The sequence below is a fragment of the Artemia sp. Qi Xiang Cuo genome, chromosome 20, assembly GCF_049724085.1.
Source record: "Artemia sp. Qi Xiang Cuo chromosome 20, ASM4972408v1, whole genome shotgun sequence".
Taxonomy (NCBI): Eukaryota; Metazoa; Arthropoda; class Branchiopoda; order Anostraca; family Artemiidae; genus Artemia; species Artemia sp. Qi Xiang Cuo.
The window spans coordinates 8,081,908-8,094,447 of NC_142813.1; the positions used below are offsets into that span (position 1 = coordinate 8,081,908).

At 32.6% G+C, this 12,540-nt stretch overlaps 1 protein-coding gene across 5 annotated transcripts in view; it reads right to left on the reverse strand.

The window, feature by feature from the left end:
• Window positions 1-12,540, reverse strand: part of promL (prominin-like) — a 166,453-nt gene that overhangs the window by 82,859 nt on the left and 71,054 nt on the right. For 4 of the 5 annotated variants that reach the window (XM_089105993.1, XM_089105991.1, XM_089105992.1 and 1 more), the window contains exons 7-9: window positions 7,734-7,864; window positions 4,412-4,435; window positions 583-884 (exon numbers count right to left, since the gene is read on the reverse strand). In XM_089105993.1, the coding sequence (XP_088962119.1) occupies window positions 583-884; window positions 4,412-4,435; window positions 7,734-7,864 (457 nt within the window). The remainder of the gene's footprint in view (window positions 1-582; window positions 885-4,411; window positions 4,436-7,733; window positions 7,865-12,540) is intronic. The other variant, XM_089105989.1, reaches the window with a different exon arrangement.

Below are 12,540 nucleotides of genomic sequence, written 5' to 3' on the forward strand. Positions count from 1 at the left end.
TCCATTTAATATTGGTCCATGGAGCCCCCCCCCCCCATCTGAAATATTATTTTTCATCTTTTAGTAAATTAATTCTGGCAAAAAAAAGATATGTGCAAAACCATCTTTCACTTAACTGTTTAAAGTGAAGCTATGACTCACGAAGGATTATTATTTTCTCTCTGAATCCGCAGCGACTTAACTAAACATCTTTCAGTTTCCCTCTTTTTAGCCCCCCCCTCACCTAAACTGTGGGTATTGATATATTGGTAAGCTTATTGTTGCCAATAAATTGTGTTTAGCAACCATTAGCTGAACTGTCCAAGTTTAAGCCATCATTCACAAGCGTTTACTACTTCCTTCCCAAAGCTGTATTCAGGGGGGTAAGGATTTTGAGCCCCCCCCCCTCTGAAATGTTTATCCGACTTGTAAAAACGTAAAAAAATAAATATAAACAAATTTTGAGTCGTTTTTCAAATTTTTCTGTAACCCCCCCCCCCCCCCCGAAAAAAATCATGGATACGTTCTTGCACCTTCCCCTTTCTTGCTCCTGAATCCCGTCCAGGTTGTATCACTCTGAAAAGGAACTGAAAGGCAACTCACCTAAAAGGTTCATATTCGTCAATAAGGTCTCTGCTGATTGTTAATGTCCCATTAACCTGAGGACCGTAGACTATTTCGATAGCCTTATCAAGAAGGGATACGATATCCTCAGCAGTTCTATTCAGCATCTCTCCGCTTCTTTTAATTTGGATTTTGACATGCTCATCAATAAAGCTCTTTATCGCTTCGTCGACTTGAGTGGAGATTGCATTCAAAGAAGTGACCCCCTTCAGTATCTCTTGCTTTATACTTGAATTGAGAAAGTCGGAAAGCTTTCTGGCAACTTCGTTTATCTCCGGAAGCTTGAAAAAGGAAAGAGAATAAGGTGGCGGCTAAAAGCAGCTGAATTGCTTGAAATAAAATAAATTCAATTAAAAACAACTTTTGGTAAAATTCTACTTTAGCTACTTTGGCCATCTTGGAATGGGATTAGGTTAGGAAAATGAAACTTTCAGGGATGAGTCTACAAGCTAAAGTATGTTCCGTGAAAGTATTTTGAAGTACCTACCTCCACTCCTTCTCCCTCTAGAGGGTCCTGAAATTTGCCTACATGACAGGTCTATACCCATTGAAGTTTTGACAAAACAGCATTTTACCTGAATTTTCAGTTATCAGTTTCTTTTTCTCTGGCTTTAGCTCTGAAAATGTAATTTCAGTTATTTGAGCAAAAATTTAAGCAATATCAATGGTTTATTCCCAAAAGTTAGGAAATGTATTTGCATATCTTTAAAACCTTATAAATTGGGATTGAGCAAAGTTGTGAAGCTGAAAACAATTTTGTTGTACTTCATTTAAGCAGAAGATCTGTTTTGCAAGGTTTCGCCTCTATAACTCACAGATTTTAAAAGGTCATCAAAGGTCAGGACCCTCTAGAGGGCCCTCAAGCTTAAAAAAAGAAAATAAGGTGGAGACTAAAAGCAGCTGAATTGCATAAAGTAAAATAAACTCAATTAAAAAGAAACTTTTCACTAAAAATTTCAATCCAGAGCGTAAGATTCTAGGAATCACCATATATGTCTCGTTCAGAATTTCTTGCTTTATATAGGCCTAACTTAAATGAGAATGTCGAAAATTTCCTGGTGACTCCAGATTGGCAAAGAGTGATAAAGAAAATGGCAAAAGAGAGGCAAACAGTGGAAAAGCAAATAAAAAAGCTGAGTTACTAAATAATACCATAGGGAAAAAACTGTTTTTTTTTACACAATTAGACAGTAAATTTGTCATGCCAATAAAGTACTTAGCTAATTAAAGTACAAATAATTAAAAATATTCATTTAAAAAAAGGTTATTCCTCGAATCTTTTCGTGAATAATTAACATGTGGTCGAACTAAATAATTTAGGAGCCTGTATTCTAGCAGCCTACAAAAGGAAAGCTGGAAGTTTGAAAAAAACAAAGAAAACGATGCCCCCTCACCCCTTGGTAATCTTCTCTAAAAGTATCGAATGCCATTTGTATTTGAACAGTGCGATTTTCAATTTTCAAAACATCAAAAACCAATAGAAAGAAACTGACGATAATAATCAAGATTGCTATTAAGAAAAACTATTATATAAGATATCCAATATATTGTAAATAATAAATATTAGAATAAATATTATAAACTATAAGATAAATACAATATATTATAATAAGTATTATATTACATTTAGATACTATAAAATAAAAAATGCCATATAAAAAAACTATAAAAACTATTACTACAAAGGAAAACTCTTCTGTGTTTTTTTAAGTAATATGTTCTGTTTGTTAAAGCAATTTTTTAATTGATGAGTCAATAATTAAATTAGCAATTGATTTGCCATGCATTTAGAAGGAATTTACTTAAAAAGAAGAAAATGTAATACGTACTGTGTATTTGAGGAGCGAAACTATACTAAATGTTTCATTAGTTGCTGGAAGACTCAGTAATTTTTTATTTTTCAATGTTATAAACGAAAATGAGAAACTAAAATATATTTAGTTTTCAGTAAAGGTAAAATGACGCACTGGCCTTTAGAAGGTTTAGTGGGCGATAATTCTATTCTTATTTATGTTATTTTTGTTAGTTTTAAGTTTGACTTGATTGTTCATGTTGAATTATTCTTGTTTTGGGATTCATCTATTAATCCGTTGTAGTAACTTATGTTTATGATTGTCAGGACCATTCATTTTAATTTCTTTTTGTTTTAGGTTTCATTTATTTATTTGGAGTAATTTCTGTTCGTTTCATTCGAAATTATTACACTCCTTTATTTCTGCTCGCTTTAGAAATTAACAGGGCTCTACTTTTTTAAACATTTTTGAAAAAAAACTTTGAAATTAAAATCTGATTATTATTTAATTGAGGAAATTTATTATTGGTTAATTATAGAAATATTAGTTTTTTTAGTCTTTATTAATTATAAATTAAAAATTAAAATAAAAATTTAAAGTTAAAATTAAAATAAAATTAAATTTAATTAATTAAAATTAAAATTAATTAAAATTAATTTAAAATTAAAATTAAAAAAATTAAAATAAAGTAAATTAAAGTAAAAATTAAAATAATGGATTGTAGTTCCGATTTTGGATCAATCTGAATATTCAGTCAAAACGTGCAATGTTTTATAAATAATATTTTTGCTATTAATTAGATATTAAGTTCATTCATATTAATTTTTATTATAATACAACATAATCTTTGGTCTTCTAGAAGGCTGAAGCCATCCCAATCCCTCTCCCCCTGCCACATAGACACCCTTGAATATACACGTACCTTAATCCGTCATTTAATTGCGAGAATCTTTTTTGTTTACATTTTTGTTTTTTTTTTAATAAAATACATGTCAAGCTCATTCCAAAACAGTTCAGATTTGTTGTCACAAATCAATGCAAAGAGATTTTCCCCCCTTAATTCTTTGTCTTAATGGAGGTTCCTTTGGCCCTCCCAATATACCCTGAAATTGTCAAGCGGAGCAGCAAAAAAAAAATCTGTTTGCCTCGCAAATATCACCTGATATTTACCTCCCTCAACTTGGTTAGCTCAACAGCTCTGGCCCTTGGCCCTCGCACGCTTGATGTCATTACGCCACATTTCTGAATTTGTAGGGCTTTTCTCGTTTTTCATTTTTTTTTTTTTTGCATTATTTGCGTTCTCGTGATTCCAAAATTACCCTGCCAAAATTTGTTAGTTCTAGCTTGAATAGTTTAAATCGCCGAGTTTCCGGCACTGTGTTAAAGGATTCGAAGTGCTCTTTTGGTATTGACCCAAAAACTCTACTCTACCCCCACCCCCTCCCAAAAAAAAGAATTGATTTTTTCGTCGGGTATAACACAATAAATACTTTAAAATTAAAACTTTTTCTTTAACTAAATTATATATTCTAAAAATTTTATTAGTAACATCAGAATAGTTTATTTACACTTAAAAAAATATATAAAAATAATAATATAAAATTCTAAAAATAAAATATTAATTAAAAACTACAATAAAATATAAAAAATGTATAAATTATATATATTATCAAATTATAAAGTAAAATATATATAACATAAAATTATAAAATAACAATATAAAACATACACAAAATTAATTCGTAGCAACAAATCAGAAACATTTCTTGTCAACAGCTTTTTTCATCAAGATATAAACTAAATAGACACACAACATAGAACAAAAATAAACCGATAAGACCAAGCTGAATACAAGAAAAAATGCTCTTAAATAGTTCCGTATTATCTTTGGCAGTCTTGTGTGAAACAAAAACATCTCAAGAAACAAACAAGCCCAAGAGCAAAATAACAAAGGCACAAAAAAAGGACAAAAGAACTTCAAACTTAAAAGCAAGTCAAGTTTAGCCTCTCCATACCTTTGGCAAATAGTTCCACAACAGCTGCATGAAAAATAGAGATAAAAATTGGTAGCAAAAACAAGATCTTAGTGACTATTTTTGATAGGGAAAGGCAATAAACGAAATAATTGACCAAAATTTAGTATAGTATAGGTATACTTACATATAGTATACATAAACAAAATCTCAGTCAACTATTATGGTAGTATTATATAGTTATACAAAATCTTAGTCGGCTATTGTATTTCTGAGTCATGATAGTAAAACATGCAGATATTAACGTGTAAACCAAATATCAGTTAACTCTTATGTTAGAATTGTATAGTTACGCAAAATTTTAGTCGACTATTGTATTTATTAGTCAGTATAGTAGTACAAATAGATGTTTACACCTTAACCAAACCTCAGTCGAATATTATAGCAGTAGAATAGTTATACATACATTAAGTTATACCTTAACAAAATCTTAGTCTAATATTATTGTACTTAGTAAAGATAACTGTATGTGCAGATATTTACAACTTAACGCAACCTTAGTTGGCTATTATATTATTCAAATTGCATTGCTTGAATTAGAAAACGACAACAAACTATTATTGTATACTATTATAGTACTTATTAAAGATAATTATACACGTTGTACTATATACATAAAAACAACCATTGTTGGATATTATATTATTCTAATTGCTATGTTTAAAATAAGAAAACGCAAACAAAATATCTTAGTCGAATATTATAGTTGTTATTAAGGATAGTTATTTAAGTATATAGTTATACATTAACAAAACCATAGTAGAATTTTATATCAGTAGAATAATTTACCTAAATATGGTAATACATTAACGAAATCTTAGTCGACTACTATAGCAGTATAATAGTTATACTTACATATCGTAATACAAAAAAACATTTTAGTAGAATACCATAGTTATTGCTTAGGATAATTATACATGTTTTTATATATACCTTAACACAACTATGGTCGAATATTATAGTAGTATAAAAGTTATACTTTTATATAGTTATACATAAACAAAATCTTAGTCGAATATTTTAGATAGGGAAAGCCAGTAAACGAAATAATTGACCAAAATTTAGTATAACATAGTTATACATACACATAGTTACACATAAACAAAAAGCTTAGTCGACTATTATTGTAGTATAGTATAAGTATATTTACTTATAGTTATACAAAACAATATCTTAGTCAATTATTATACGTAATAGTTAGTATAATTATACATAAACAAGATCTTAGTCGACTATTATAGATACAGAAATCCATTTAACGAACCCTAATAATAGACGGAAACTTAAAATCCACGGAAAAGTCTTTTAGTTATTAGTAGCCTAAAAGTAGTATAATTAGACATGTTATACTTAGGTTAACATATTGTTATAACTAATAGTTATAGCACAGATTATCTGTTAGGTTGCACCAGATACCCAGTTGCACCCTAGCAAAATACATGGACCGATGTGTTCCTCAATGACATAGGCGATCTAACAAAATTAGCCTAAGCACGAAATGTCACGCAATGTCATTGGATTTGATAACAATCCTCCCACTCATTGCCATTGGATACCGTCAACCTTTAGGAAGCCAAATCACCTCATCAGATGGCTTTTGAGGTTTGCAGAAATACTCAAGTGAGAAATCTGTGTAAGCACCAATAACCTGTGCTTCTATTTCAGTGACTTAGCATAAGGAGGCAAGGGGGCGGCTGTGCTCGGGCGCAGCCTCTGACAGGGCGCCAAACCAAATTTTTGTTTCCAATACTATGATCTACCTATATTGTGGTAGTGATAGGGGGGGGGGGGTAAATATTAACACTGTCCCGGAGCAGTGAAAACCAAGCTATGCCTCTGAGTCAACTATATATATATATATACACACACACCAGACACATAGGAAAAGGTGGAAAACGTATTTCCAGACATTTGATGAAACAAAGCTCGTAGCCAGTGTTGTCAAATTAGCTGTTTCAAGCCATTATGTGCGTTATGACTGCAATTGTAGCTGTGTTTAGCTGATAAAACGCCAAAACTTATCAAATGGTCATTAAAGAGGATATTGTGAATATTCTGCACAAGCACCACAATTGATAAAGGCTTTCAGATTAAAGGCATATACTAGAGCAAATTTTGATCTCCTGATTCTACTTCAAATCTCAATAATTAAGCATAGGCTAAATGCTACTACTGTTTCTACTACTTACAACTCACTTCTGCACCAAGTCGCCTGAGGCCAACACAACAACGCACACTCCTCCATCCCAAACTACCCAAAGCCAGTATATATATATATATATATATATATATATATATATATATATATATATATATATATATATATATATATATATATATATATATATATATATATATATATATATATATATATATATATATATATATATATATATATATATATATATATATATATTTTTTAATATAGTTTACTTCGGGGTGTATACCTTTAGGTTTACGAGAGGCAAATACTAGAGCGAATTTCGATCTCCTGATTCTACTTCTAATCTCAATAATTAAGCATAGGCTGAATGCTACTACTGTTTCTACTACTAACAACTCACTACTGCACCAAGCCGCCTGAGGCCAACACAACTACGCACACTCCTCCGCCCCAACCTACTCAAAGCCCCCTTCTTCACACCCTTCTGAAAAGTTCCTATTTCCCCTCAAATATTTCCTTACGACATTCTGTCACCCCATCTGGAGACAACCTTCTTTTCGTTTGACCCGACAAGGACTATCTTTGGCAATCTGTCGTCCTTCATCCGCAAAAAGTGTCCTGTCCATCTCATCCTTTCTCTCATTATAGCCCTAAAAACCGGAATTTGACCACGCTTTTCATAAGCTTACTCTTTGAGATACGGTCAGTCAGCCAGGTACCCAAAACAATCCGTAGGTAATATCTCTGGTTTTACTAATAGGCTTAATATGAATTAATTTACCTATTTTACTTTTGATAGTGAAATAGGTTCTATTCAATGTTATTTTACCATATCAAAAAATTAACCGTTTCATTATAACAGCTTAATACATGACTCATCAATAACCACTTTTGAACCAATTAAAATTTTGGGGTGATCAAAGAAAAAGAGAACATAAGAAAAAAAAACACCGTCATAACGGATTCTGCAGCTTTCGGTTTGCTTCCTGCTTTTGCTGCTTCTTCCTGTTTCCCCAAAATTGTAAAAAATTTTGTGAATTTTCTAAAAATTCTACAAACGGTTTTCAAATCGCAACAATCAAAGGTCTAACATAAGTAAATGTTTTCCCTTACAATAAGAAAAAAACGGAATAATATTACCTTTTCAAATTGTTGATCCAAATCTACCACGGCGAGGTTATTAAATTTTCTTTCCAAGTCGGAACATGCATCAACACGTCCTTTGCACTTGTCAAGTAAACTTCGAATTTCGGATCGAATCGTCCGTAAATCTACAAGCAAAAGAATCGTATTTATACGAAATGGAAAGCCAAATGATTTAATACAGCCCTACTTAACCCCAGATTCCTGAAGTATACTAAATTAAAAGCTGAATTTTTTTTACGAGACGTACATCACATTTTGATTTCTAATAGTCATACAAGCTGGGGTATGACCCCCCTCCCTCCACCAGAAGGTACTTAAGAGCCCCCCCCCCCTCCACCTGAAGGTACTTAACATGCATCAACACGTCCTTTGCACTTGTCAAGTAAACTTCGAATTTCGGATCGAATCGTCCGTAAATCTACAAGCAAAAGAATCGTATTTATACGAAATGGAAAGCAGAATGATTTAATACAGCCCTACTTAACCCCAGGTTCCTGAAGTATGCTAAATTAAAAGCTGAATTTTTTTAACGAGACGTTAATCAAATTTTGCTTTCTAAGTCATACAAGCTGGGGTATGAGCCCCCCCCTCCAGAAGAAAGTACTTAAGAGGCCCCCAAAATATGGGGAAAAGTGATAAAATAAGTCAATAAAGCATATATAATTCTAGTTATTGACTTTTAGCACATTGATCAGACACAAACATAAAAGACAGGCCGGTAACCTATCCCCCCACTCCAACAGCCCATAAAATCGGGTGTGATGAGTTTCAATCCTTTCTTTGTGATCGTTACTGATGTCATTTCTCCTAAAAAACAATGTGAAAAAGCAATTTTGGGGGCCAAAATCTCCTCTCTCTCTTGATTAATCTTCAAAGATAGATAGACCTTAATCTAATAATTAATTAATTATTTTTCAATATTTCAATCTTATTCTTTTCAGATTTTTCGTTCCCAAACATGTGTAGTATAGAAAAAAAATTTAAACTAGAACATTTCAAAAGCCGTTTCTCAAAGCTAAGTTTAATTAAACCTATCTTTAAAAATAGGCTTTTTTTATTGCAGCATATAAAAATATAGTACATGTTAATATATGCCATATTAATATGGCATTTAGTAATACAGCATATATTAATGTAACACATATTAACATAGCATATATTAATATAGAACATATTAAATATCATACATTTTAATGTAGCCCTTAAACATAGCATATATTGACATTACATATTAATATAGCATACATTATTTATATGTATTTATTTATCTATCATGTAGCTTAAGAGTTAGCGCCAGGTATTCGATACTTGAAACATTAGACGATGAATATTTGGTTCCGAAAAAGGAGATGATAGGGAGCGCCCCCGTCTTTTGATAGGGAGCGCCCCCGTGATTTGAATCCCCGTCTTTTTTTCTAAAGAGAAATTTGCGTATGAACAAATTTGGATTTAATCATTAAAACCATATATTTGCCCAATTTGTGGAGATGCGAAAGATGATTGCATTCAGTTCTTGGGTTTTTGAAACCCAAGAACTAAACCCAAGAACAGAAAACCCAAGAACAGAAAACTTTTAGGGGAGGGGTCTAAAATGGAGTAGTGGGTTGATTTTATATTCAATGATCGAGATCTGATGGGGATATCCATTATCTTCGGTTGGCAAAAAAATATAAAATTCCATATTTTTGCAGCTGGGCACTTGAAAGCTCTATGGTAGGGTTTTCTGATATACTGAATCTGATGGGATGATTTTCTTCAAGATTCCTTGATATTTTTGGGATATTTCCCCCTTTTTTCGAAAATCCGGCAAATCGTCTTAGGCTCGTAGCTTTTGATGTGCAACATTAAACTTTATATTTTTTTATATATTTGAAATCAGCAGAAAAAGCCAGTTCTTTGGATGTATCTACTATTATCAAAATTCCGTTTTTAGGAGTTTTTGTTGCTATTGGGCCGAATGGCTCCATACTTACGGTTCGTTACTACGAGCTGTTGGATAATATACACCACAAGATCAGTTAACTATTTTGAGCGTCTTTCAATTTTTACAAGAAAAAATTAGTCAAAAATCAAAATTTCGTTACTTTTTACTAGGTATCTTGAATGAATGATGAAGAATAGAGAGCATATAATCTCCCTTCAAACTGTAATCTTTTGATTTTAGCCTCCCCCGACTGGACTTCTGAGTGTGCCATTCTTCAATATTTAATGCACCCTAAACACGAAGTGACAAACATGGCTAAATCACAATTCCTCCATTGCACAATTAATACAAACAAATTAACGCCTTTAGTGACGTTTCTCGATTCATAATATATTTCAAGGCTTCCTTTCTTGATTTTACAACGATTCTATCCCATTTCCCACGGAAATAAATAATGAATTGCCAGTGGCTTTAGCGATTTTCCTTAATGGGCATTTATATGCCCAAATGATTTCCAATATAGGAGATTAAACCTAAAAAAAGGGAAAAAGATGCTATCCAGGAAGAAAGGAACAAACAAATGAGCTTTATTATGACCAGAATAAAAGATTAATAACCAGACTGTTTCCTCAAAGCCACAAGAGAAAATACAAATTTAGTAGATGTAAACGTCAACAAGGAAAAAAATGATTCAAGTAGAAGGAGTATTGAAACTTATAAGATCGGAAATTGGCGCTAGTGTCGAGAAGAAAAATCACCAACGCCATCTCAGATTTGACGACTTTGTTCGAGTGGAGACCAGTAAAACTTGTCTTTCAAGGTACTTTCAAATGCAGGGAGAAAAAAAAAAAAAAAAAAAAAAACTGTCCCCAGTATGCCTGCCATCTTGGACTCAACAAACCTGCCAAATCTACCAGGATTTTCCCAAGCTACCCCGAGGCTTACTTTATCCAGATCGGATTTTGATTTGATATTTTAATATCGCTGAATGGAGTCAGAGTTGGTCTATTAAAAATGCTTCGAGTCAGAGTTGCAGTCGGTTAGAAATTATAACCGACTCAATAGGTCTTGTTTTTCTTTTGTCTTTTATGTTTTATGCTATTTTCCTAATGTAAGTTTCTTTACAACATCACCTCGTCAAATTTTAACGTGGCCTCATAAATGTCATCTTAAATAACTAATTTTCTTTGATCTCGTAGCAGAAATAATATAAATAGAAACCAAATAGCATTTGCAATAGAGAACTTTACTCCTTTTCAAATTACCCTTTCAATTATATTTGCCGAGTAAATATGTTCTTTCTTTCCAAATAAACCGTCATGTCCTATCTACCTCACACATTGTAATTTTCATCCTTACCCAAAATTCCTATAATCTTAGCTGTAAATTTCACGAGCTTAGACCGTGAGACGAATAAACGTTAAATGGAGCGAAAGAAATTGGGGCAGAACTAAGCCAAATTGAGGAAATGTCTTCTTTTTTTTCAATTTGCTTCGGAGAAAAAAAAATTATAGCGCATAAAAGAATCAAGCTAGACCGAGCAAGATAAATCCCTTAATGGTGTTAGTGATTACGTGTTACCATACCAGCATGAACAGGGGATGGGGTGATCCATTCCAAGACTGGATCCCCCCCCCCAAAAAAAAAACTCTTAATGTTTGATTCTCTCCGTAGGATTTTTATATTTCTTTATTTAATCTTACTGAAAGTTTTTAAAACCAACCAAGTTTAAAACACCCGGAGTCATCTGCCTCTCCGTAAGTAAGAAATAATGCGGAAGGCTTACAAAAATGCATCACAGAAGAAAACCAATTAAACAAAAGCACACCTTTTACAATGTAAATTTATAAAAGTAATCTCTCTTTTTCTTTTTGAATTTGTTATGTTTGGTTGGTCCTCAGATGGATCTTCGTCAATAAGCCATACTTAAGCAAATAGCAAACACTCGAAAGCACATATAGGAGATCCTTACCCCCCCCCCCTCCAGGAAAACTCTCAATCTCTGATTATCTGATTACCTTTCTTTATTTGTTTTTCACTGAGCGGTTTTAAACCAATAAGGTTTAAAAAAAAAACGCTGTCATCTGCCTCTCCGAAAGTAAAAAATAACGTGATAAGCATACAAAAATGCATCACAGGTGAAAACCAATTGAACTGAAGCACACTTTTTACCCCACAATTTTATGAAAGTAATCTCTCTTGTTTCCTTATGAATACGTTATGCATGGTTGGGCCTCAGAAGGATCTTCGTCAATAAGCCATAATCAAGCAAATAGGAAACGCTCAAAAGCCTGCATAGCAGAACACACAAGCAACACTCAAGCAAATACAAAAAAAACTGTTGGACTATGCGAAAGACGTTCTACTTTAACGAAAATTAGTATAAATCTTGAACGTTTTATGCCCGAGCCATGCTCGGGCATATGCCCGAGCATGCCCAAGCCATATGCCATAATGCCCGAGCCCGAGCCATAAACTTTTATGCCCGAGCCATAAACTTTTGCCGTCAAAAAAAACAAAAAAAAAACAAAGATTCATGAACGTGTAATTCTCCATGATTTTAACGTCATACTATAGAAACGGAAAATCGAAAGAATAAGAAACGGGTTGACAAGTTTATGTTAACACTAAATTCGTCCTAAATATCGTCTACAATTCGTCATACAGATAGGAAAACTGTGGATTGCTAGCTTGCACCTTTTCTAATTTCAAAAAATTACGCCTTAAGATTTTAATTCTGATTGGTCAATCATAAATTTTATCCTTGAAAGTTGGAAAATGTTCAAATCGAATAATTACGAACGGGATATATAACTGGCGCTATAGTCGAGCGTGATCTTGATTTTGGCCAGAAGTGTGACTTAGTGTTGGGCGATA